This window comes from Pseudorasbora parva, chromosome 10 (genome assembly GCF_024679245.1).
Source record: "Pseudorasbora parva isolate DD20220531a chromosome 10, ASM2467924v1, whole genome shotgun sequence".
NCBI classification, from domain to species: domain Eukaryota; kingdom Metazoa; phylum Chordata; class Actinopteri; order Cypriniformes; family Gobionidae; genus Pseudorasbora; species Pseudorasbora parva.
In genome coordinates this window covers 45,283,375-45,310,592 of record NC_090181.1, presented here as the reverse complement: position 1 = coordinate 45,310,592, position 27,218 = coordinate 45,283,375, and the positions used below count along the sequence as shown (strand labels likewise).

Sequence of the window (27,218 nt, the reverse complement as noted above, 5' to 3'; positions counted from 1 at the left end):
TACTGATGATAACATGAGCGGGACCGATAATCTCTTCAATTCACGTTTTGAGTTTGATGTGCAGTGTCTTCAACCGTCTCTTATTCCTTCAGCAAACGATGAGTTTCATAAGTTCATTAACAGCAGGAACGATCAGAAACTGAACTGTTTCACACCGACTCTGTCAAGCATGGACACTTGTTTCTGCCTTTGAATGAAACTATTTAAAGGTGGTCTAATGCTATCTCACGCATTCTGCCTTATTTACAGTAAAACAGTTGAATCTCACGAGTCATGATGAGAAATGAGTCGGACGTTTGACGTATTTCTGTGCCAATACAAGTTTTTTTGGCCCTGTATGACATCATAAACTCCTTATATGGGTGCTTCACTTGGATGAGTGCACACACACACACACATTAATGAGTTTCGTTTGGGTTACGGGAGCCATCGGCGGCGCTGGCATTGTGTTTTTAGACACGAGATCAACAATATCACTAAAGTGTGTTTCTGGTGTGAGGGAAAGTTCTCCTTGTTCAGCTTCACAAATAACCCAGCGTTAAGGGAACAGTGGATGCAGTTTGTGTTTCCGGAGCGCGCGCGCGTGTGTGTGTATGTGTGTGTACTTGTGACTCTTTAACTCCGCCCACTGCACACCTCCACGGACTCGGCTGTTTTCAGAAAGAGTCGGTATCGTTTATCTGTCTTTTATAAATCTGGTAAACTAAAGACTCTTGGTAGATAAGAAGGATCAACACTACTCTATAGATACTCAAGATTACATGAGAATGACAGAAACAGTGTGTTATGACCGTTTAACATATTACGACTTTTAATCTGAATTCTGACTACTAAGAATTGTGAGATAAAACTCATAACTGCAAGGGAAATGTCTCAGCTGCCGCATTTATTTTTCATTCTGTGGCGTAAACAATCATCTGTAGTGAAGCAGCGTCATGCGTAGCCCCTCTCACACACACACACACACACACACACACACACACAGATCTACTGCGGCGTCTTCATCATCCCTGTGGCTCTGCTGCGGCTCTTCTTCACCGTCGTATCGCTGGAGTTAGTGAGTCTCGTAGCTCTTCTCTCCAGGTCTGCCTTCTCCACCATGAACTCCTGTAAAGACACAGACACATGCTGTTGATCGAGTGTGTGCTTGTGCCATACACTGCAAAAAATGCTTTTCTTACTTAGTATTTTTGTCTTGTTTCTAGTCCAAACATCTAAACATTCTTAAAACAAGAAGTATTTTCTAGACAAGCAGAAGTAATTGTCTTGTTTTGGGGAAAATAACTCAAAATTAAGAGTTTTTGCTTAAAATAAGATAAATAATCTGCCAATGGGGTGAGAAAAATAATCTTAAAACAATAATCTAGATTTTTCCCAAAACAAGACACAAATTGTTACTTGTCTAGTAAATGTTTCTTAATGTAAGAATTTTTAGATATTTAGACTAGAAACAAGACAAAAATACTGAGTAAGAAGAGCATTTTTTGCTGTGTAGGTTAAGGGTCACTGAAGCACCTTTATCATGTCCATCATAGAGGCTGTGTCCAGGCCGTCCAGAGGGCCGTAGTGGCTCAGGTGACACTGCTCTCCCAGGTTCCTCACGGCTATCAGGATGTTCCCAACCTCCTCCGCCTACAAAACAAACCATCAGACATCAGCGTGCTTTTGACTTTCCATCACAACAGAACAGACACTAAACCAGCCCTGCTTCTGATGGCCACAAGCACGTTAACCGCTCCTTTCACTGCATTATTTATGTGACAGTAGTTCGACTGAAGTGGGAGCGAGGCTGACGGGATTCAGACTCGCGGTGCAATGGCAACATGTTAAAGGGATAGTTCACCCAAAAATGAAACTGTGATGTTTATCTGCTGACCCCCAGGGCATCAACATGTAGGTGTGTTTGTTTCTTCAGGAGAACACAAATGAAGATTTTTAACTCAACCGTTGCTGTGTGTCGGTCATAAAATGATGTGAATGGGGAACAATTCTATGAGAGCAAAAAAAACATGCTTAGACAACATGAACACAGAGCCCTGTGGCTCATGACGACACTGATAACTTTAGACACAAAACGATTAGCCTGGGAAAACCCAGACAATATCCAGCAATTTTAGATTTGGCTCTGCAAGTAGTCTGGCAACGAGTTCATTCAAACCATTTCTAATCCGTCGAAATCGCAGCACCAATCAGAAACGTTGGGGCTTTACACGATGACGACAGCGCAGCGATAGTGAAGCAGATTGTGTACATTAAGATGGACGCCGCCGTGAACGTCACTCGTTCGAATCAGCTATCGCATCTGTTTTGAGCGATTTAAACTTTTCCTTTTCGTTAAAACCCGAGCACAGAACAACACTCGGCTCCCAGATGTGGATTACACCGGCTACTGTGATGAGGAGGATGAGGAGTGTGATCATACACACACACACACACACACACACACACACACACACACACACCTCTGATCTGGCCTTTCTGTGCATATTTCCTCACACTAGATATGGTAGTCATGTAAATAAATAACTAGTGCTTCAGTCTGAAAATATTCTTCATCTGAAATGACTGAATTTGAATAAAGTTTGTGAGACACAATTTTCCAAAGACTCATCAATTATTGTATTTTTTTAAATATTGCAAATGGTGTTCTAATCGCAATACAAATGCCTTACAATGGGGGCAAATGCAATCAGAGCTCGATGTTTTCTGTTCGACCATCAATCCGAGATGTTTCAGTCGCTCTGAGATGTTATCAGGGTTTTCCAAATTTGGCACAAATATTGATGGAGTGGCGGTGGACACTATTATCAGCTATTATCATATTTCTTTTACAACAACGGCAAAAGTCGTCAGAGGCCATTGCAACATCTTCCTCGAAATCATAAACAGAGAATAGTTGTCTCAGATGATTCTCCGTTGCTTTGCAATCGTCATCGTCCGTTGGTGGCACACACACACACACACACACACGCCCCGTTGGAAATGATTTGTCTACGATGCTTTGCCAGACCATAACCCTACTGAGAATGCTCTGGTTTTAACCAGGCTACAAAACGAAATCGAGCCGTATTTATATAATTTTTTACCTCAAATACAACGCTATATCCAACAGCCTGGAACGCCCTTCACTTCCGGTAAGGTCAATATCCACGATCTGGCATAGTTTAAGAGATTTACTTCTGCCGTTGGCGTAAACGACACCAGTGCGTGTATGTTGACCTTACCGGAAGTGAAGCTTGTTCCAGGCTGTTGGATATGGCGTTGTATTTGAGGTAAAAATTGATATAAATACGGCTCGGTTTCTCACACAAACTGATCGTTTTGTGTCTAAAGTTATCAGTGTGTCGTCATGAACCACAGGGCTCTGTGTTCATGTTGTCTAAGCGTGTTTTTTTTTGCTCTCATTGAACTGTTCCCCATTCACATCATTGTATGACCGACACACAGCAATGGTTGAGTTAAAAATCTTCATTTGTGTTCTCCTGAAGAAACAAACACACCTACATGTTGATGCCCTGGGGGTCAGCAGATCAACATCACATTCTCGTTTTTAGGTGAACTATCCCTTTAAGACTCCATAACTTGAGAACGAACTTTAACCCTCATCCGTCCCTCACACACTCTAACAACAACACACCCTGTTTATGTTCAAAAGTAAGAATATCAACACAATAATAATGCTTAAAAATCAAAGGGAAGTTTGTATACTCAGGACAATCATTGCTTATGTTTTTAAATACTTTCTTTAGTATTATTTTAAAAGCACAATTTATATTTGGAAACACATGTAACCTGTCCTCACGTTGTAAAACATGCAACAAATAAAAAAACTGTTACATTGAAAGGTGGAGACATGTAAGATATCAAACCAAAGAGTAAAATTTTGCATTATATTTTAAATAAAAAAGTTGTGTCCTCACTCTGTGTCAACTCCGTCAGGATGTTTTATAATTCTGAATAAATCAGGCAGTGTCATGGGCAGCTTTACCTCTATTTCCTACTCAATGTGGATCTCACAGTAGCACACAGTTATAAATGTTTTAATATTTCAAACAAACAGTATTGAAGTGTCTGCGGCCACAGCCTTAGCATGTTAACTCCATCATCGCAGTGGAATAGCTGCTGTAAATCTTACCATTTTGATCAGTTTATTAAGGCAGCTAAACACTACACTGGACAACACGCGGTTAAAGTGGTTTGGACTGATGGTTGACAAGTGCTCCCAAAAAGTCTGCATAATATCATTTCATGTGTTTTAATCATTATACACTTTCAATCATTAATGTGAAAGAAATTATCTTATCCTTTTTTTCAATTTATTGTGTAAAAATGCTAAAACATCAGTGAAATTACATTATAATATGTCTTCATTAGCCTACCTGAGAACATTGGTGATATATGTTTAATATTAAAATGAGGGTGGAGAATTAAGGAATTTAGAAATAAACAAACAGAGAATGTATGTTATAATTGTACTGAACACCAATATTTTCATAAGACTTCACACTGTTTTTGGATGGGTTAAATTAAATTAGCTTGCTTTTAAGTGTATGAGAAATATTAAAATATTTAGAAATAAGCCTGTTCCCTTACACGGCTCATTATCTGAGACCTTTGTCTACAAAAATATCCACGTTTAATAATGCAGTATTAGTTTTTATTTCTTTAACATCCAAAACATGTTTTGTCCCTTATCTCAAGAACCAGTGGTTTAACTACTAGATTTAATCAATAAATAATATAATTTAAGCACATTTTTCACATTCTTTCAACTTATTCAAAGTTCAGCTCAGAATATCTCACATTGTGTGTCTCTGCTGACCTCTAGAGTCAGTAATAATAATATAAGATTGTTTACTCGTATAGCTCTATATGGAGCTGTTCCGCATTCATACACACGTAGACATTATCAAATCATTTTTTGGTGAAAATCAGTGCTCATTCTGACGATCTGACCATGGTCTGAAGCTCACGCCGCAGGAGCTCTTAAGGAGTGTCTGAATGATTGCTAGTTAAACTCAATGATTAGACAAACGGTCAGCGCATGGTCTAAAAGGGTTGTTGACTATTATTGAGTCTTGTGTGTGTTTAGGCCGTAACGTGCCATAAACCAATCAGAGTCTCATCTCTTTAAAAGCCAGTTGTGCTCGCACCATGGAGGATTCACTCTTTACATGCGAGCGGATAGACTGAACGCTGCTCCAGAGAGGAATCCTTTTATTTTAATATTTAAATGTGTGTGTGTGTGTGTGTGTGTGTGTGTGTGTGTGTGTGTGTGTGTGTGTGTGTGTGTGTGTGTGTGTGTGTGTGTGTGTGTGTATGTGTGTGTGTATGTGTGTGTGTATGTGTGTGTGCTGCTGCATGTCTGTGTGTGTAATGAGCAGTGTGTGTATGTGTGTGTGCTGCTGCATGTCTATGTGTGTAATGAGCAGAGTGTGTGTGCGTGTGTGTGCTGCTGCATGTCTGTGTGTGTAATGAGGAGTGTGTGTGTATGTGTGTGTGCTGCTGCATGTCTATGTGTGTAATGAGCAGAGTGTGTGTGTGTGTGTGTGTGTGTGTGTGTGTGTGTGTGTGTGTGTGTGTGCTGCTGCGTCTGTGTGTGTGTGTGTAATGAGCAGAATGTGTGTGTGTGTGTGTGTGTGCTGCTGTGTCTCTGTGTGTGTAATGAGCAGAATGTGTGTGTGTGTGCTGCTGTGTCTCTGTGTGTGTAATGAGCTGACTGTGTGTGTGTGTGTGTGTGTGTGTGTGTGTGTGTGTGTGTGTGTGTGTGTGTGTGTGTGTGTGTGTGTGTGTGGCATGTTATTGTGAGGCAAATGGCCAGAGCATCCTTACTGCTGGATTTTAAAAGACGGAGGGTGCAGCAGGCATGCGGTGGGGAAGATGGCTTCCTGGGCTTTGAGAGAAAGACCAATGGGAAGCTGGAGGGAAGGGCACAGGGATTCGGTGTGTCCTCAGACTGGCCGGATTTGAATGACCTCTGCTGGAGGACAGGCACTGACCTGAGGTGGACATCACATTATACACCTGTAGAGGTCTCTGAGGCGGTGGTAGAGGACCCATCTGTCATCGTGGAGGCCAGGCTGCACCATAATAACATTGTTCACCTGCTCCAGCCCAGAACATCGAGACAGACTATTCTGTCTACTCAAAGAGCCCAAAATATGGAGTACTGGTCCAGCCTTAAGCTCCAGGGAAAGCTGGCAAAACTGCCCTGTGCGGACCACTCTGTATCACACACCATCTATAGTAATGCCACCATCAGTGAGGAGATCCTTACTTTCTGTGTAAAAGCACGTCTGCAGGTTCTTCCCACTAGATATAACTTATCGCTGTGGTTTCCCTCCACCCATTCGCCTCTCTGCATGCTGCACGACCCTCCTCAACATCTGGAGTCAGTCGCCCACATCATGAACAGCTGCTCATCACTGAAAGGACTATATACCGCCAGACATGACCGACTCGTGGACCTCATCGCTGCTCAGATTCCCTGTACGGCTGATGAGCAGATTTTTAAACACACTACTGTACAGTGCAAATGGTTCAATTCACCTGCTAACACTTTTGTAGGAATTGCAAATACACCAGACATTGTTAACATCTCTCAGAATGGCAAAACAGTCAAATTATTTGAAGTGTCATGTGCATTTGACTTATTTATGGAGGACTCTTACTGCTCTAAGACTCTGAAATATCAGTCGTTGGTATCCATAATTGAGAACATTGGGTATAAATGCCAGCTTATAGTGTTAGTGTTTGGTAGTTTGGGTCATGTGCACAGGCTGGCGACCCGTGGACTTCGTATCGGGGGGATTTCTAAAACAGGGGCCAAACAGCTGGCAAAGTTTTGCTCAGTCTCAGCTACTATAGGAAGCATGTTTATCTGGAAGAGGCGATGCTTCCTCTACCCTTAGAACTGCATAATCTATGATGATGTGCTGCTGTGTTTTAATCTGTCAGATAATTCAAAACATTTGATCCCTAATGAAATGACTTGTAATGTGGAATCAAATAAAGTATATAAATGTGTGTGTGTGTGTGTGTGTGTGTGTGTGTGTGTGCGCGCGCGCGCTGCTGCGTCTCTGTGTGTGTAATGAGCAGAGTGTGTGCGTGAGTGCGTGCGTGCATCACCTATATTACTAACACACCCTTTAAATAACACAAAAAACACTGCGCTATTGACTTTAGAGCAGGTTTGTGTTGGTCAATGGTCAGATGTTTTCAGTTCCTCACAACAGTGTGCACGTTTATTATGGGATGGCTTGATGCAGCGCAGGAGATGCAGACAATTTGATATTGACCCTTAAGAAACTTTAACTAATGCTTTCACATCTGCTTCAAACTGACATATAAATGTAATTAATTGCTAATTACAACATTGAAATAAAAATCTAAAGGGTCTACAAATACTATAAAATCATCAATATAATGGTAAATCGTGTTTAAAAAAAACATTTATCATTTATAACTTTTATATTGGTTTGGCCGTTTCCTTATAAAGGTCCAGAAATTTGTGTTTTGTTATTTTTTTTTATTTGTCAAGGTTTTTGCCAGATGGCTTTTTTAATTATATGATGTCATTACGTTGTCTTGACGCCAGCCAATCGCTGCATTGCTGATCGTAGTTTCGAGTATCGATGCATCTGCCCTCTTCAGGGAACACAGGCACGAGCAGTGATCTCAGATAACTTAATCTAGATATATTAATTCAATCCACAAATTAGTTTGAAGAACTAAATTAGCCAGAGATCAGTTATCACGATTAGAAGATCTGGGATCTGTCAAATCATCTCAGATGCATTAAAGGGTTCGTTCACCCAGAAATGTTAATTCTGTCATTAATTCCTCTCCCTAATGTGGTTGGACAGCCGTCAGACCTCCGTTCATCTTCACACACAGATGAAGATATTAGTGTTGAAATCCGATGGCTCAGAAAGGCCTTCATTGACACCAATGTCATTTCCTCTCTCAAGACCCATAAAGGCACTAAAGACGTCGTTACAAAGCCCATCTCACTACAGCGGCTCTACAATCATTTATGAAGACACCAGAAGAGTTTTTGTGCGCAGTTTTTGCAAGAAGGGGTGTGGTCTAATGACATCAACACCCTATATCAGGTGTGCATAATTATTAGGCAACTTCCTTTCCTTTGGCAAAATGGGTCAAAAGAAGGACTTGACAGGCTCAGAAAAGTCAAAAATAGTGAGATATATTGCAGAGGGATGCAGCAGTCTTAAAATAGCCAAGCTTCTGAAGCGTGATCATCGAACAATCAAGCGTTTCATTCAAAATAGTCAACAGGGTCGCAAGAAGCGTGTGGAAAACTCAAGGCGCAAAATAACTGCCCGTGAACTGAGAAAAGTCAAGCGTGCAGCTGCCAAGATGCCACTTGCCACCAGTTTGGCCATATTTCAGAGCTGCAACACCACTGGAGTGCCCAAAAGCACAAGGTGTGCAATACTCAGAGACATGGCCAAGGTAAGAAAGGCAGAAAGTCCACCACCACTGAACAAGACACACAAGCTGAAACGTCAAGACTGGGCCAAGAAATATCTCAAGACTGATTTTTCTAAGGTTTTATGGACTGATGAAATGAGAGTGAGTCTTGATGGGCCAGATGGATGGGCCCGTGGCTGGATTGGTAAAGGGCAGAGAGCTCCAGTCCGACTCAGACGCCAGCAAGGTGGAGGTGGAGTACTGGTTTGGGCTGGTATCATCAAAGATGAGCTTGTGGGGCCTTTTCGGGTTGAGGATGGAGTCAAGCTCAACTCCCAGTCCTACTGCCAGTTTCTGGAAGACACCTTCTTCAAGCAGTGGTACAGGAAGAAGTCTGCATCCTTCAAGAAAAACATGATTTTCATGCAGGACAATGCTCCATCACACGCGTCCAAGTACTCCACAGCGTGGCTGGCAAGAAAGGGTATAAAAGAAGAAAATCTAATGATATGGCCTCCTCGTTCACCTGATCTGAACCCCATTGAGAACCTGTGGTCCATCATCAAATGTGCGATTTACAAGGAGGGAAAACAGTCCACCTCTCTGAACAGTGTCTGGGAGGCTGTGGTTGCTGCTGCACGCAATGTTGATGGTGAACAGATCAAAACACTGACAGAATCCATGGATGGCAGGCTTTTGAGTGTCCTTGCAAAGAAAGGTGGCTATATTGGTCACTGATTTGTTTTTGTTTGGTTTTTGAATGTCAGAAATGTATATTTGTGAATGTTTAGATGTTATTGGTTTCACTGGTAAAAATAAATAATTGAAATGGGTATAAATTTGTTTTTTGTTAAGTTGCCTAATAATTATGCACAGTAATAGTCACCTGCACACACAGATATCCCCCTAAAATAGCTCAAACTAAAAACTAAAACTTCCAAAAATATTCAGCTTTGATATTAATGAGTTTTTTGTGTTCATTGAGAACATGGTTGTTGTTCAATAATAAAATTAATCCTCAAAAATACAACTTGCCTAATAATTCTGCACTCCCTGTAGTGATGGGCCGATTTCAAAACAAAGCTTCAAACCGTTATGAATCAGTGAATCGATTCATGATTCGCACCGCGTGTCAAACTGCTGAAATCACGTGACTTTGGCGATCCGAATCATGAATCGATTCTCTGATTCATAACGGTTCGAAACTTTGTTTTGAAATCAGCCCATCACTATATAAGTCAGTATTTAGTGTTTTTTTGCGCACAAAAACTCTTCTGTTGTCTTCATAAATGACTGTAGAGCCGCTGTAGTGAGATGGGCTTTGTAACGACGTCTTTAGTGCCTTTATGGGTCTTGAGAGAGGAAATGACATTGGTGTCAATGAAGGCCTTTCTGAGCCATCGGATTTCAACACTAATATCTTCATCTGTGTGTGAAGATGAACGGAGGTCTGACGGCTGTCCAACCACATTAGGGTGAGGAATTAATGACAGAATTAATTTTTTTTGGTGAACTAACCCTTTAAGCGAGGTAGGAATCATGAGGTGTGAGGGTTCAGACCTGCTCTCTGGACTGGCCCATGTGCATGTGGAGCGTCATTTCCAGCTGCTTGTTCTTCTCACTCATCTGATCCAGCTGTGACTGCCGCTCGGACAGCTCCTGATTCGCCATCTGCCTCAGGACAGAAACATTTTCTTTCAATATGCACAGGTTTTGTTTGTTGGAGCTGACTGATCATAGGCCTCATTGATCTGAAAAACAGCCACAGCATGCACTGCAAAAAATCCTTTTCTTAGTATTTCAGTCTTGTTTCTAGTCTAAGTATCTAAAAATTCTTACATTAAGAAACATTTACTAGACAAGTAAATATCAATGTCTTGTTTTGGGGAAAAAATGACTCAAAATTAAGAGAGTTTTTGCTTAATTGTGCACTATGTAGTATTTTTGCAGTAAACTATCCAAAAACCACTAGGCCAGTGTTATATATTTTGTTCAGTTGAGTACCTACAATATCCCAGATGTTTCCAACTATTTGTAAATTGTGAGAAAATTGCTATTTTAACTAAGGACCGGGACGTGTCAGCATAGCGTTTGAGGGAGTCGCCTGTCAATCGCGTCATATCTGCGCTACCCTCGGTTTCGGCTTTTATTTGGCAGGAGCGCTTTACTCTTAGCAGTGTGAACAAGTGAACGCACGGAGTAACGACATAACATCATTTTAAACACACTTAAATGTATCTAATATGATAAACAGAGCTCCATTACCTCAAAATCATAACCGGAAGAGCTGATCAGTGCAGGCGACCGGCGAATGTGTCCCGTCCCGTCATAATAAAAGTCCCGGTATTCGCGAGGCGGGTGTTTGTTTAACAATCGCTCCAGCAGCCGTGCTCAGGTCCATAACACTCGGTCCTGCTCTGCTTCACTATAGTAACGTTAATAACCAATCGCTCCAGCGGCCGTGCTCAGCTCCTCAACACTCGGTCCTGCTCTGCTTTACACTACAGTGACGTTAATAACCACATCCATGAACATGATTTCTGCCCGAGTCCTATTTTCCACCGCCTGTGAGGTGAAGACCACATGTCCCAAGATACTGCGCTCACACTTTGCGTCATCAAACTACGCCTTTGGTTTGAATAGGCGCCCTCCAGTGGACGGAAAGTTGCATAGTGCACCTTTAAAATAAGCAACATAATCTGCCAGTGGGGTGAGAAAAAACTCTCTTAATTGTGAGTTATTTTTCCCCAAAACAAGACAATTACCTTTGCTTGTCTAGTAAATACTTCTTGTTTTAAGAATGTTTAGATGTTTAGACTAGAAACAAGACAAAAATACTAAGTAAGAAAAGCATTTTTGCAGTGTAGGCAGGCTAGGGAAACTCATATTTAATGTTAAAAAACCTGATAAAGTGATGTTCATGTCGTGATGCTATGACTGTACCAGTTTATAAGTGTTGTGCTGCTGTCTGAGGGCCTCCAGCTGGGTCTGGCTCGTCTTCATCTCGTCCGTCAGGCTGTTGAGCTGCTGCAGAAGATCCAGCCGGCTGATGCTCAGAGTCTCGTAGCGCCTGAGGATCGCCGCCACATGCTCCGCCCTGTACCCCAAATAATCTGCACAGAGCGAGGACACTCAAGTCCACACCAGACCATATCCTTCTGCAATAAGCAAAATAATCTGCCAATGGGGTAAGCAAAATAATCTTGTTTTCTGTTTGAATTAGAATTCAGACATCTGTAAGGCCTTTAATTGTGGAAGGTCAAATAAGCCCTGTGGAAACCCTGTGTTTATCATAAGCACTAGTCTGTCGTCTGCTGGAGCTCTTCACAGCTGGATGATTCTGATTCAGGGTTTCCACGGCTCTTAAACTCTTGACCTTTCACAATTTAAGGCCTTAAAAATGTGTTAAATTGGAGCAGAAAGTCTTAAATTCAATATCATGGCATTCAATCAGGGGCTTATGATTTCTGTGATGCAGGAAAATCGCAGAATCCATTCATAAAAACTATATCAGAATATTGTGGATTTTGTCGACTTTTGGATGAAAAGATCAAAAGGGTCAGATGCTTAAAGGGACGGTTCAGCCTAGAATGAAAAACACAGAATTTAAGAAAAAATTAAATGTATTTCATAGGGCCCTAAAAATGTATTTTTGTTAAACTTTTAATAAATTAATGTTAAAGGTGCACTATGCAACTTTCTATCCACTGGAGGGCGCCTATTCTAAAAAAAGGCGTAGTTTGATGACGCCAAGTGTGAGCGCAGCATCTTGGGACATGTGGTCTTCACCTCACAGCCGGTGGAAAATAGGACTCGGGCAGAAATCACGTTCATGGATGCGGTTATTAACGTTACTGTAGTGTAAAGCAGAGCAGGAGCGACTGTTGAGGAGCTGAGCACGGCCGCTGGAGCGATTGTTATACAAACACACGGCTCATGAACACCGGGACTTTTATTATGATGGGACGGGACACAGTCGCCAGGCGCCTGCACCATTTCCGCATTTCTCATGATTTGAGGTAATGCAGCTCTGTTTTAACCTGACAAGCCAGACACACATCAAGATGTTTGGTCTGGAAACTCCCCATTGACGGCTCAATCCGAGGGGCGTATAAACGGTTGTCTTTCAAACTCCCTCTGCACACGATAGGATAGCACTATACCAACCAGAGCAACGAAGGTGAAGCAGAGCTCGCTGACAGATTAAACATTTGCCGTATCCGGTCAGCTAAACTCTGAACACATCTTCCCTTCTTAAGAATGACTTCAGTGCCGTTCTTTGTTCTTTTCTCAGAGAAAAGCTTAACTCCAAGTCTTCCAGAGTCGCGGTCAAAGCTGATTCGAAAGACCGCCGTCGTTCGCCAGTTCCTGTGTTTACTAGAAGCACACAAACGCAACTCGGCCGTCGTGATTATGGCCCCGCCCACCGACTCTATACACAATGTGATTGGACTGACCAGAATTTGGCGTTTACAGCTCAGAAGGTATTGAGAGTTGCTAGACGACACTCGCGGGCAGATTATATTTGCTGCCGCTAGGGTGCGTATAGATTTCTAGGCTAGCTCTGTTTATCATATTAGATACATTTAAGTGTGTTTAAAATGATGTTCTCACGTTACTCTGTGCTTTCGCTCGGCGCTGCTGTGACATGTTCACACTGCTAAGAGAAAAGCTCTTCTGCAGAATAAAACCGAGGGTAGCGCAGATATGACGCGATTGACAGACGACTCCCTCAAACGCTATGCTGACACGTCCCGGTCCTTAGGTAAAATAGCAATTTTCTCACAATTAACAAATAGTTGGAAACATTTGGGATACTGTAAGTACTCAACTGAACAAAATATATAACACTGGCCTAGTGGTTTTTGGATAGTTTACTGCAAAAATACTACATAGTGCACCTTTAAGTTAGGTTTCATGATTGGAATTAATTAGACATGCTTTTTGCCATATAACATTTAATTAAAACAGAAAACAAAAATATGAATAAAATGGATTTCATAGGGCTCTACAGTAAATTGCATGCAATTGAATAAAAATATGAATATCTTCCTCAAGATATTTGTTTTCCACTGTGTGATATTTTCCCCCATCTAGCGGTGTAAAGGTATATGACCATCCAGTGAATATTAGTTTCTGTTCCTCTCAATTCTGATTTCATTTTAACTCCTACGGTGGCCGGTTTAGTCCAAGATTAACATGGCAATCTCCCTCTTCACATTCGACACGGTGCCATCGAGTGTTAAAACGCGAAAAGCGAAGCTTGAATTTACGGGTATGTCCCTCTTTGGCTACTGTACTTTCAAGATGGAGGAGCAACATGGCGACCGGCATTCGAACCCCTCACCCGTATGTATTTTCAATGGCATATTATAAACTTACCAGAATACTTTATTACTTAAAAGAAGTAAATATACATTAATGAGCACATATATATTTGAAAGAACTACGTGTTTTTAGCTAAGAATAAACTAAAAAAGTTACACAGTGTAGCTTCAAGAAACATTTACTGGAGATGCAAAATGAAATTTACTCTTGTTACCCAAACAAAATGAAGAAATGAAGTCTTGTTTTCTGAGTTTCTGCTCAAGTCTCTGTCATTAGGTATGAAAATGACTTTCATTTGAATTGAGTTGATTTTTCTGAACCCATTGTCAGATGTTTGTTCTCGTGTTAATCATTAAATCATCTCATGTTGTTTCTCTTCTCCAGTAAATGTGTCTTGATTTATGAATCTTTAGACATTTAATCTGGAAAACAGGACAAAACTCCATGTTCTAGTGTTTGGGAGCAGAGATATTCAAACTGTGTTTTGTAAAAATCTGTTGTAAATGATATTATTGTCAGTAATAAGACTGATTGTGCGCTTAGTCATTTACATTCAAAGAATAGTGATGATCCACTTCAGTTTATCCCTTCAATGCTCTTTAATTGGTCTTACATTGACCGTCATTGGCTGTCCGTGTTTTCATCGTCCATCAGCTGGAGACTAACCTCTTTTGAAAGCGATTGCAGTGGCATCATCATTGCTGTATCAGTTTAGATGTGGTGTGAGCTGTATCTTTATCAATATAGTTATGGCTCCTGTGCGAACGGCCTATAGATGAGAAAACAGGGAGTGTTTTATATCTGTCCAAATGTTCTTACTGTCTGGAAGCGTCTCAAGCGTCTTCATCAGAAACTCCTCGAATATCTTGTATTTGTTGACGCGCTCCTTTAAATACAGCCGCCTGTTGAACAGAGAGAACACGATTAATGGCCATCAGTCGAGATATGAGTTTTTTTCTGTGTGAGATGGTTCTGGGTCTGTGTGAGCTGGTTCTGGTTTGTGTGAGCTGGTTCTGGGTCTGTGTGAGCTGGTTCTGGGTCTGTGTGAGCTGGTTCTGTGTGAGCTGGTTCTGGGTCTGTGTGAGCTGGTTCTGGGTCTGTGTGAGCTGGTTCTGGGTCTGTGTGAGCTGGTTCTGGTTCTGTGTAAGCTGGTTCTGGTTGTGTGTGAGCTGGTTCTGGTTGTGTGTGAGCTGGTTCTGGTTGTGTGTGAGCTGGTTCTGGTTGTGTGTGAGCTGGTTCTGGTTGTGTGTGAGCTGGTTCTGGTTCTTTGTGAGCTGGTTCTGGGTCTGTGTTAGCTGGTTCTGGTTCTGTGTGAGCTGGTTCTGGGTCTGTGTGAGCTGGTTCTGGGTCTGTGTGAGCTGGTTCTGGTTCTGTGTGAGCTGGTTCTGGTTCTGTGTAAACTGGTTCTGGTTGTGTGTGAGCTGGTTCTGGTTATGTGTGAGCTGGTTCTGGTTGTGTGTGTGAGCTGGTTCTGGTTGTGTGTGAGCTGGTTGTGTGTGAGCTGGTTCTGGTTGTGTGTGAGCTGGTTCTGGTTATGTGTGAGCTGGTTCTGGTTGTGTGTGAGCTGGTTCTGGTTGTGTGTGAGCTGGTTCTGGTTGTGTGTGAGCTGGTTCTGGTTCTTTGTGAGCTGATTCTGGTTGTGTGTGAGCTGGTTCTGGTTGTGTGTGAGCTGGTTGTGTGTGAGCTGGTTCTGGTTGTGTGTGAGCTGGTTCTGGTTGTGTGTGAGCTGGTTCTGGTTGTGTGTGAGCTGGTTGTGTGTGAGCTGGTTCTGGTTGTGTGTGAGCTGGTTCTGGTTATGTGTGAGCTGGTTCTGGTTGTGTGTGAGCTGGTTCTGGTTGTGTGTGAGCTGGTTCTGGTTGTGTGTGAGCTGGTTCTGGTTCTTTGTGAGCTGATTCTGGTTGTGTGTGAGCTGGTTCTGGTTGTGTGTGAGCTGGTTCTGGTTGTGTGTGAGCTGGTTCTGGTTGTGTGTGAGCTGGTTCTGGTTGTGTGTGAGCTGGTTCTGGTTGTGTGTGAGCTGGTTGTGTGTGAGCTGGTTCTGGTTGTGTGTGAGCTGGTTCTGGTTATGTGTGAGCTGGTTCTGGTTGTGTGTGAGCTGGTTCTGGTTGTGTGTGAGCTGGTTCTGGTTGTGTGTGAGCTGGTTCTGGTTCTTTGTGAGCTGATTCTGGTTGTGTGTGAGCTGGTTCTGGTTGTGTGTGAGCTGGTTCTGGTTGTGTGTGAGCTGGTTCTGGTTGTGTGTGAGCTGGTTGTGTGTGAGCTGGTTCTGGTTGTGTGTGAGCTGGTTCTGGTTATGTGTGAGCTGGTTCTGGTTGTGTGTGAGCTGGTTCTGGTTGTGTGTGAGCTGGTTCTGGTTGTGTGTGAGCTGGTTCTGGTTGTGTGTGAGCTGGTTCTGGTTCTTTGTCAGCTGATTCTGGTTGTGTGTGAGCTGGTTCTGGTTGTGTGTGAGCTGGTTCTGGTTGTGTGTGAGCTGGTTCTGGTTGTGTGTGAGCTGGTTCTGGTTGTGTGTGAGCTGGTTGTGTGTGAGCTGGTTCTGGTTGTGTGTGAACTGGTTCTGGTTATGTTTGAGCTGGTTCTGGTTATGTGTGAGCTGGTTCTGGTTGTGTGTGAGCTGGTTCTGGTTGTGTGTGAGCTGGTTCTGGTTGTGTGTGAGCTGGTTCTGGTTGTGTGTGAGCTGGTTCTGGTTGTGTGTGAACTGGTTCTGGTTGTGTGTGAGCTGGTTCTGGTTGTGTGTGAGCTGGTTCTGGTTGTGTGTGAACTGGTTCTGGTTGTGTGTGAGCTGGTTCTGGTTATGTGTGAGCTGGTTCTGGTTGTGTGTGAGCTGGTTCTGGTTGTGTGTGAGCTGGTTCTGGTTGTGTGTGAGCTGGTTCTGGTTGTGTGTGAACTGGTTCTGGTTGTGTGTGAGCTGGTTCTGGTTGTGTGTGAGCTGGTTCTGGTTGTGTGTGAACTGGTTCTGGTTGTGTGTGAGCTGGTTCTGGTTATGTGTGAGCTGGTTCTGGTTCTGTGTGAGCTGGTTCTGGTTGTGTGTGAGCTGGTTCTGGTTGTGTGTGAGCTGGTTCTGGTTGTGTGTGAGCTGGTTCTGGTCTTCACCTCTGCTGTAAGTCCTGCAGTTGTGTGGACAGCTGGGCTTTCTCCTGCTCCTTCAGCTCATTCTGCTGCCGCTCCATCTGGAACTTCTTCAGTGCACGGCGGCGCTTCACCTCGTTCTCCTCCACAAACTTCTGAAATGTTGCCGCCCTGTGTTTTGTCTGTGAGGAGACATGATGTCAAACACACGATCGATCACCAGTTTCATCAGCTAAGGTGCCATAGCCCCAAACCAACAGCTGGAGAACCAACTTACTGAAACGCTAATAAACGTCTGACTCCTAGAGCTTTAGCTCCTCCAGACTCGGCTTAGACCTTCAGTTCTGACTCGCGGTGCTATATCTTTTCTGACGGATCCGACTTTCGGTTTTCCTAAAAATAACGATCAAAACTCTTCACATTGATGGAAGGTTCACTTTTCAAACGGCAACTGTCAGGAATCAGATGTAAACACTGAGTCTGTTACACACGCGTCTACAACACGGCGACGCAGGAGTCCTGTCTGTCAAAAAACAAAAATCTATCCATCTATCTATCTATCTATCTATCTATCTATCTATCTATCTATCTATCTATCTATCTATCTATCTATCTATCTATCTATCTATCTATCTATCTATCTATCCATCAGTAAAGCAACCACCCTGAATACCTTAGCAACCACCCTGTGTACCTTAGCAACCGTGCAGCAACACCCAAACAACCACCCAGAATACCCTAGCAACCGCATAGCTACACCCTAACAGCCATCTGAGTACCCTTGCAACCACCCAGAGTACCTTAGCAACCGTATAGCAACACCCTAGCAAACAGTCAGAACACCCAAGCCACCACATAGCAACTAGGGATGGGCATTTTCCCAAAATATTGTATTCGAATTAGACATGTGCCGATTTTCGATAATGCGATTTATCACGATAATGAATATGCACGATATTGTTATCGTGGGCACTTTAAAATATCGTAAATAATAATTTATTAACAATTTATAATTTTTTTATAATGCACTCAAGAATACTTTGCCCATCAACCTATAAATGCTCAACGCTGCTGTATTCTGCGTCAGAGGGACACGCGCTCAGATATAAACAAGCCCAACGTGCGTTTGCACACGACTGAACCGGTGAAGGAGACGCGCTGCTGAAGTGCCGCTCAGTGACAGCAGAGGGCGCTGATGGACGGCAGAATGCAGCCGGTTACCCCGGAAACCCGCAAACAAACAAAAAAACAAAAACACGTGTAGTTTTTAAAACAGCCATTCGTTTTTGTAATCTCAATGTTGTTCATCACAGCACCAAATACTTAATACTTAAAGACTTAATAGGCTATTTATTTTCAAATTTAAACATTTTTATGTTTTAATCTGGACTACAACATACCCAACATATACATTATACTTTCTGTACCAAATGTAGCTATTGCTCAATCTTAGTTAATGCATTAACTAATGAGCCCTTATTGTAATTTGTAAGCCTAGCTGTTGTTCTTTATAGCCTAATTCTTTTGCACTTTAATCTGTTTGAAAATTTTACTTTTACAGCTCTGAAAAAAATCAAGAGACCACTTAACATTGATTTCTCAAGAGGGGTCTCTTAATTTTTTTTCCAGAGCTGTATATATTTTTGTTGCATTATTGTATTTAAATATTCAGTTATTTTTGTTCTTACAAAAATAGTTCTTAAAGCTGTTATGCTATGGCAACACTTTTTTTTGCAACTTATTTCAATATCGTGATAATATCGTATATCGTGATAAAACTTCATCAATTAATCGCAACATAAAAAATTGATATCGGCACATGCCTAATTCGAATATTTGGGCTCATAAAAATCAAATATTCGAATATTCGTTTATTTAAATTAGGTATTTTGAGAAAATGAGAGAGATGTTTCTTTCTTTTTTTCTCTAAACATGTCGTCACCATTTCTGAACAAGCTTATGATTAGGCATTGTACACAACACGCTTACGTTATATCTTAAGGTTTTTAAAACATTAAACAGTGTGTAAAAAAATGCCTAAAGAACAAAAGCATTATAAGCTCAAGGAGCACGAGCGCAGAGCGCGTCAGTTAGCGTGACGTACACACACACACACACGTCAATAGGCTATAGCCTACCGACCTGTGTGTGTGTGTGTGTGTGTTTGATATGGCTGATGTGTTTACTTTGTATTGTTTCACATTTTCATGTAGAGAGAAACTATAATATTATTGGATTATGATATTATTCTCGGGTGAGAAAATGCGCCACTGACAGGCGTTGCGGAGACAAAGATAACGGTTAAGTGAAGTTTGAGTGAAGAACTTTGTGTTTTCTGTTCATAAACCCTCAAAGAACTTTAAAGGAAGCATTTGTCTCGAGATCATTTTGCTATCATAAGTTATCTCACTCTCACTCGGGGTAGCTACAGATGAGCTTACCTGCACTCCTGAGCAGTGATCGCTCATTCCACTGGTGTTTGGATTTCATGTGATTCTCGTTTGTGGTGGTGATATCATTATAACTCAGTTTCAGTAATTGATTTCATCAAAAGTAACTCATTACTGTCATTTTGTAACAGCATTTTCAATTTTCATCGAAGTAACGTTAATTCCAAACATTTCGAGGCAGACGACGACATTGTGATCAAATGCACTTAACTTATTAACCTGCTCCACAACGCCACCCAGTGGATTGAGTTATAACGGCGAGATTTAGAGGGATTTCTCATGGATTCACTGTGTAGCCAGTTGCTTGTGACTTTTTATTTTATGTCATCCTACTTTTATTATTTTATTTTACCTTACCTTATTTGTGTTGAAAGAAATATTTTTGTAAATGTTTTAACTTCATCACAACTTAATGTTACCCTTTCATTGTTATTTATGTTTAATTTTCAATGGTTCCAGTCGGGAGTTCCTACCAATTGTTGTAGGTGGGGCCTTAATTAGTGGCGCACCTTAGGATGCGGTATCGCTCAAGGGGGTAATCTGGTGCTGCGTCCCAATTCGCCTACTTATACTACGTCCTAAAAGTATGTACTCTTTTTGTGAAGAAAAAGTATATACTTTTGAGTGTGTAGCAGAAAAGTATGCAAGCTTCGGGACATACTACTTCGCCATCTTTAACGGACTCTGTCGCTTAGTTACGTGCATCCCGTCACCGTTTATCTGCCCTGTCAATCATCGTCAGATTCGTCACAGTTCAAATCCTTCACATTCAGTTTAATCTCCTACCGTATCGGAGAGAAATGTAGCCACTCGTTGATCTGCCATTTGTGGGTCTTTAATGCAGAGACTCTCCTCATGTATTTACAGTTTAAATATAATGATGCATTTAAAAGTTAATGGCCAAACGTGTCATTTCAAAAGTTCTCAATGCTGCTGCAGGTGAAATATAATGTGACAACACTGAATAAATATATTTTTGTCAGGTTAAATATTGATAGTTGGTCACTCAAACCCCTTTATCTAAACTTCTCTACTTAACCGTCGAACTCGCACACCCGTCATGTTTGTAGTTTTTTTTAACGCTTTTTATCTGCGTTTGTAGTTCTAATCGAATCCTCGTCCAACTCGCAGTGGGTTGTGGGCAATATCAGCCGTTAGAGTGCCCATCGATCCATACTGTGAATTCGGACCGGAAATAGTAAACCATCCGGGAATCTTTGGAATACTCTTTTCAACATACTACGATTTGGGACATACTAATTCTATTTTCGAATACTATTTAGGATGGATAGTATGCGAATTGGGACGCAGGGTAGCGCTCGGAAAGCGTTCCACCCCTAGGGGCTGCCATTGCTAACCAAGCCATCACCTGCTGTTAGCATCCCATTGACTCCCATTCATTTTTGAGTCACTTTGACAGTGAATAACTTTACATCTGAGGCGTTTAAAGACTCCATTTGTCCATTGTTTATTTCTAAAGAAACACGACAATGCATAAAAGGCTCCATTACCTTGTATCTTACACTATCGCCCTGTAGAAGCTGTTTTTGTAAAAATAGGCTAACGATTGCGTCATAACCAACGCGACTCTGTCGCACAGTTGAGAAATTACCGACATAAAGAGGAGACATAAAGTCTGATAAAGTTAAGGGGGAAGAATGGGGAGAAGCTCGTAGTGAGCCAAAAGCAACGGGAGAAAATATTTAAACAACGTGATTCAGCTTTCCCTTTCCACATCTACTAGAAGACCTACAGCTGTCAGACAGGAGGCTCACGTCACATCTACGTCCTCAAGCTCAGTCTGAGCCTGCGCAGTTCAATCAGCCATCAGGAAGTGAGTGCTCCTATACTGACATCACTTAACGCCGTAGAAGGCAATGGGATAGCTCTGTCCATTTCTTTTACTGTCTATGTTATCGCTTCCCCTTTATGCGTTCGCGCTCAGTCTGACTGTGAATGCAGACGGGGAAGTGCGGCGTGAGACAGTAGGCCTTCCAGTGTGTGCGTTTTCTAATTTTGCTCCAACCTAGTTTTTCTTTAAAGGAAATAAATGTACATCCTTCATCTCATCCATGTTTGGCTGTCATTCTGTCCTGAGGGTACCACTTGATATCAGCTACAACTGCATTTACTGCCAGCCAATTAACAAAATAAAATTCGAATAGTAATTTTAGTTTTCGAATGTTAATTACAGATCGAATATTCGACTATTCGAATATTCGTGCACACCCCTATTAGCAACACCTTAGCATCCAGCCCAAGTAACCTAGCAACCGCATATCAACCACCCCGCATACCTTAGCAATCGCATAGCAACACCCTAACAACCACTCTGAGTACCCAAGCAACCACATAGCATCAATCCATCCAGCCTAATTTCTTATAGACTGTATTGACTTCAAAACTCTCAAACTTTATAGGAAGTGTATGTAAAATTGTGGCCAAAACTGGTACTGCAGGTGTATCCCCCTCCCCCTGACTCGAGGTTGCCAGATTGGTTGCAGGATCAGCAGAACGTTTGTAGATCTGCAGCTGTGGTGACTAGAGCAGATCTGGCAACCCGCCGAAACACTACTGACTTTGTGATTGGTCGATAGGTGGAGGGCGGAGCTTCAGGCCAAAACATAACATGTCAACATCAGTTGAGGGCTGCAACAACAACTTTTAAATGACAATATCCTGGCCAGACTACTGTTGTCAGTGATATAAGTGTTTGAAATTAACATGATTTATTAATGTCTAGTGACATATCAGGGCCATTTTATGATTAATTGAAATACATTTCTTAAATACAGTTCCTTTAAGATTTTAAAACTAATTCAAACTTTCTTCTCGTCAACTTTTACTTTTTTTTTTTATCTTGTTCTCTATCGTCCGTGATGTAACTGGGCCCACAGATGGTGAAGTACACTAGGACACTAGGGGTTTTCAAACTGGGGTCTGGGGACCCCCAGGGGTCCTCCTGAAGGTTCTAAGGGGTCCCCAGAAGATTTCAGAGAATTAAAAGACAAAGCAAAAATGGAGTCTAACGAACAATCTAATGGTTTAATTTCTAATTGTTTATCTCCTTGTTTGTCGTATACTTTCAAGATTTGTATATGTTTGCTTCGTATATATATGTTTGCTTCGTATTGCTTTCTAGTGAGTTTTTCTCACTATAGTCCCCTTTATCTTGCTCACTAGGGTTCTTAACACGGTACGTAAGCTGCTTACATAGACCTACATTATGAAAGTTGCTTAAACAAGTACATTTTCATTAAAAATGTTTTTCTTTAGGTTAATACATACAACATTAAGTATAGCCAATTTAAGTTTGGAAACAATGTTGTATTTACAATGTCACACTTACTATTTATCTAACAGTTTAAAAGGTTTTTTTTATACATACAAATATATAGATGTATTTTAGGAACGGGTCCCCATAAAGGTTCCTCATATTTGGAGGTCCTTGGCATCAAGTTTGAAAACCCCTGCACTAGGACACGCGTGACTGAATGTGTGCATGTAAGGGTGTCTCAGCAGCAGGAGTACGGTCTCGTCACCTCCGCCTGTCTCTGCTGCAGCTGAGCTCGTCTCTCCCGCAGGATCCTCATACAGCCGTGGACCTGCTGCCGTTTGTCCATCAGCTGCGCGCTCAGCTCATCCACCTCCACACGCTTCCTCAGGACCAGTGTGGACTGCAGTGTGTTGACCCCCGTCTCCAGGAGCCCGCTGGAGCCCTGCAGCACACACACACACATCCAGTGATACCACAGTTACTTACTGATAACGGATTACTCCTTTAAAAAGTAACTTAGTTACTTTACAGATTACTTGATTTTAAAAGTTAAAAAAATCAAGTGCTCATTTGGGGAGTTATTCGACTAAATATACAAATACAAATAATTATTTAGATATTATTTAATTCTATAAACTATAATATTGATCTGCCAGCATTGTAGCTCTATGATCAATTAAAATAAGCTGATAACATCACTGTTTTCTCCAGTACGACTGTACAGCCAAATCTAATTTTGCTGCAATATTGTCCTGTTTAGCACTGTGAAGCTGCTTTGAAACAATCGTCATTGTAAAAGCACGATATAAATAAAGTTGATTGATTGATTGACCAAAACGAGAGCTAGAGATTTCTGTGTAGCCAGCATTTCAGTCCCGCGTGTAATGCAGCTCACTGTCAACCATTCATTGATGATATAAAACTGCAGACGAGTTTTTGTGTGTGTGTCTGTCTTTAGCGCACTTTGAGACCTCAGATCGTACAGTCTGACATTAATAACAACTGAGATCTTACAGTGTGACATTACAGCAGGGATAAAAAAAATCATGTTGTCTGACAAGCAACATTAGCAAAGGATTTTGAAAAATTGCACAGTGTGCAGGACCCATAGCACACCTCCGGACACACACACACACACACACACACACACACAGAATCTGATGATATTTTGCGCGTTTGGACATGAGGTGTGTTGAAGCCGCAGCACACCCGTCTGTCTGTGTGTCTGTATGTTTCAAAAGAAAATACTACTTCAGTTTTTCTAGTTAAAGGGATAGTTCACCCAAAAATGAGTGTGATGTTTATCTGCTGACCCCCAGGGCATCTGAGATGTAGGTGTGTTTGTTTCTTCAGTCGAACACAAATGAAGATTTTTAACTCAACTGTTGCTCGTATAATGCATGTCAATGGGGTGTGTTTCTATGAGAGTAAAAAACACACAGACATACGAATCCATATTAAACCCTGAGGCTCGTGACGACACAGTGATGTCTTTAGACACGAAACGATCGCTTTCTGCAAAAACACAACAGTATTTATGGTATGTTTTTACTTCCGCCAGAAGAAGGTCAAAATCCAGCATGATTATATATAGGACCGGGACTTTAACGCGTTAATTAAGATTAATTAATTACGGGACTTTAACACGTTAATTAATTACGCAAAAAATTAAATAAAATTTTAATCACACTTATTTTTGCACCGCGGAACGTTTTTCAATGAATGAGTTTCGACGGACCGATTATACTGGAACACAAACTAGCGCTGATGAAAGAAGAAGCTGATGAGACCGCTTTGCTTGGCCCCGTGGATGGGACATTTTGTTTTAAAAAACGAAAGAATGGAAGCGTCGACAAGAGCATGGTTGTGTGCAAGCTATACAACAAGGAATGTGCGTATCACCGCAGCACATTCAGCCTCAAATATCACAAATATGCTTTTGCTAAACTTAATGGCAAACATTGCACTGGTCTGCTGGACTGAAATAAATAAACAATATTTTGTTGATTAAGCTTATGTATTCAGTCATCATTCAATGGTATACTAAAAATCCATGTGAAAAATTACTTCTCATTGTTCTCAGGTCAAATATTTATATGCGATTAAAATGCGATTAATTTCGATTAATTAATTACAAAGCCTCTAATTAATTAGATTAATTTTTTTAATCGAGTCCCAGCCCTAATAAAATATATATATAGATAGAGGCCTCATAAGTGCCTGCACGGATCTGTCAAATGAGGAATCTATGTAAATATATCTATGATCCCACCGGGTTTTGACCTTCTCCAGCCGATCGTTTCGTGTCTTAAGACATCAATGTGTCTCCACGAGCCTCAGGGTTTAATATGGATTCGTATGTCTGTGTGTTTTTTACTCTCATAGAAACACACCCCATTGACATGCATTATACGAGCAATGGCTGAGTTAAAAATCTTCATTTGTGTTCTCCTGAAGAAACAAACACACCTACATCTCAGATGCCCTGGGGGTCAGCAGATAAACATCACACTCATTTTTTGGTGAACTATCCTTTTAAAGATGTCCTGTTTCAGTGTGTGTCCTCGTTACATTTATTTGGGTGAGTGACGGATCCGGATTTAAAATTTGAAAAAATAAAACAAAAAATGTTCAACTTTCTATACTGTGTTGTGCACTCATTTTAAAAATGCAATGAACCAAGTTTGGTGAATCTGATGTTTTTCCTCACGATAATGTTACAGCAATACATTTTGAGATTAACTACATCCTTACCATTGGTGGCAAATTAAAGCGTAAATGGAGCTCAACAAACAATTAGTGCTCGGAAATCTTATTCACAATTAATATGAATAATGTGGGATTTCATAGAGACATGGGCTCATTTTTGGCTGATGATAACTCAAAATGCAAAATTCAGAACCAAATTGAGAAAAAGCTGGAAATTTGTATGTTTTCAAATAAAGTAAATAAGACTTGTTTATCCAGAAATCAACACAACACAGAACTGTGTGATATAACACACACATATGGGTTAAATTAATCACCCGTGTCATTGTTAGACTGGATAATATAAAAACCATCCTCATACACTTTTCTAAATAATATATTAATTTCAAGGCCGCCATTTAAACGTAGCCTTTGTTGAAATATAAAGCAAACGACCAGTTTTTTTCCAAGAGGACTAGCATCTGCGCTATCGGCTATCAAACAGATTGTTTATTAATATTAATACACTATAAATGTCTTATAAATGAGAAAGACATGTGATATTGCTAAAGTTCACCGGTGAGCAAAAAGCTCAAAACATCATCATTGAGAGACACTCACTGGCCTTTACACACGTTTTGGGTCTTCTTATTGATACAATATTATGTCACATGACATACCGAAATGCATTATGGTCCAAAATGGTCACAGATGTCTGTTCTCCAGAAATGACATTAGAGAAATCACAATTTGGAGAGTCAAGTCTTTCTGTCATAAGATATAAAGAAGTTTAGTATTATCAGGTCTCATTGAAAACATCAATAAAGTTATGACCAAGTAGATTTTAAATACTTGTATTATTATTATTATTGTCATATTTATATTTTATCCCTGAATTACATTTTGGGGGTTGTGAGCTCAATAGCTCCTTAAAGATGAATGATTTATAATGAATCCTCACAGTAATGAAGAGGGGGAAGTCGATTCTAATGTAGTGTATTTAAAAATGTATGTATTTTTAGTTTTATGAACATGCTTTGGACAGCAGAATTGACACCCCACATCATTGACCCATTTACTGTAGTGATTTCAGTAAATTATGCATAAATACAAGATCAACTAATCCTAAACTTAACCCTTTAGTGAGTGCATGTAGTTCATTAACATTAATACCCAGTGCTTCACTGTATAATTAACGTTACACTGAGACAAGAACACCTTTAATACAGTGCAGTGTGTGTGTGTGTGTGTGTGTGTGTGTGTGTGTGTGTGTGTGTGTGTGTGTGTGTGTGTGTGTGTGTGTGTGTGTGTGTTACACACCTGTGTTATTACAGGGATGTGCTTTATGTTGTCATCCTTCTGCTTTCTGTCATGACACAAACAGAACACACCATTATCAGACAAAAACTTGCAGTGCACGAGAATGCACGCGCTATATATCAGTAGTACACACACACACACACACACACACACACACACACACACACACACACACACACACACACACACACCATTATCAGATAAACCCCTGCAATGCACGCGCTCTATATCAGTAGTACACACACACACACACACACACACCATTATCAGACAGACCCCTGCAGTGCACGAGCTCTATAATAACAGTAGCAAACACACAGTGACTGTAAGTTACCTGTGCTCCTCTAATTGCGTTACAAACACGTTTCTCTTCCTGTGTTCCACTCTCAGGGCAGGCAGAGACACGGCGGCGGGATCCATGAGTGCCCAGACACCGACGCGCGGTCGACAGAGTCGGGATAAGCCGGTCAGAGTCGCGATAAGCCGGTCAAAGTCGCGAGCGGTGTCGGGATAAGCCGGTCAGAGTCGCGCTGAAACAGGGTTTAATAACACGTTAGTTTTGTTCCGCTGAACTCGCTTTTCCTGTTGCTCGGAAACACAACAAGGGCACGGACGCACCGCTGTAGTCATGGTAACTGAGCGGAAGTGTTCGCTCTCGGTGT

The 27,218-nt window shown here is 41.3% G+C and overlaps 1 protein-coding gene across 1 annotated transcript; it reads right to left on the bottom strand.

The window, feature by feature from the left end:
- Window positions 1-882: 882 nt before the first annotated feature.
- si:ch1073-416d2.4 (coiled-coil domain-containing protein 42 homolog) lies at window positions 883-27,218 on the bottom strand. Its single transcript, XM_067456266.1, has 9 exons — window positions 26,891-27,218; window positions 26,557-26,602; window positions 22,814-22,990; window positions 16,846-17,003; window positions 14,581-14,663; window positions 11,377-11,546; window positions 9,994-10,104; window positions 1,516-1,632; window positions 883-1,107 (listed from the first exon to the last, which is right to left on the bottom strand). The coding sequence occupies exons 1-9, from the start codon at window positions 26,974-26,976 to the stop codon at window positions 988-990; spliced, it is 1,068 nt and encodes a 355-aa protein (XP_067312367.1). The 5' UTR covers window positions 26,977-27,218; the 3' UTR covers window positions 883-987.

Bases quoted from the DNA above. Each gene is read 5' to 3' on its own strand.
- si:ch1073-416d2.4 (XM_067456266.1), bottom strand. From the start codon at position 26,976: ATGGATCCCGCCGCCGTGTCTCTGCCTGCCCTGAGAGTGGAACACAGG. The intron at 22,991-26,556 runs GTGTGTAACACA...TGTGTGCTGCAG, and splicing joins ACATCCCTGTAATAACACAG to GGCTCCAGCGGGCTCCTGGA. The intron at 1,633-9,993 runs GTCTGAACCCTC...TTTGTTTTGTAG, and splicing joins TGGGCCAGTCCAGAGAGCAG to GCGGAGGAGGTTGGGAACAT.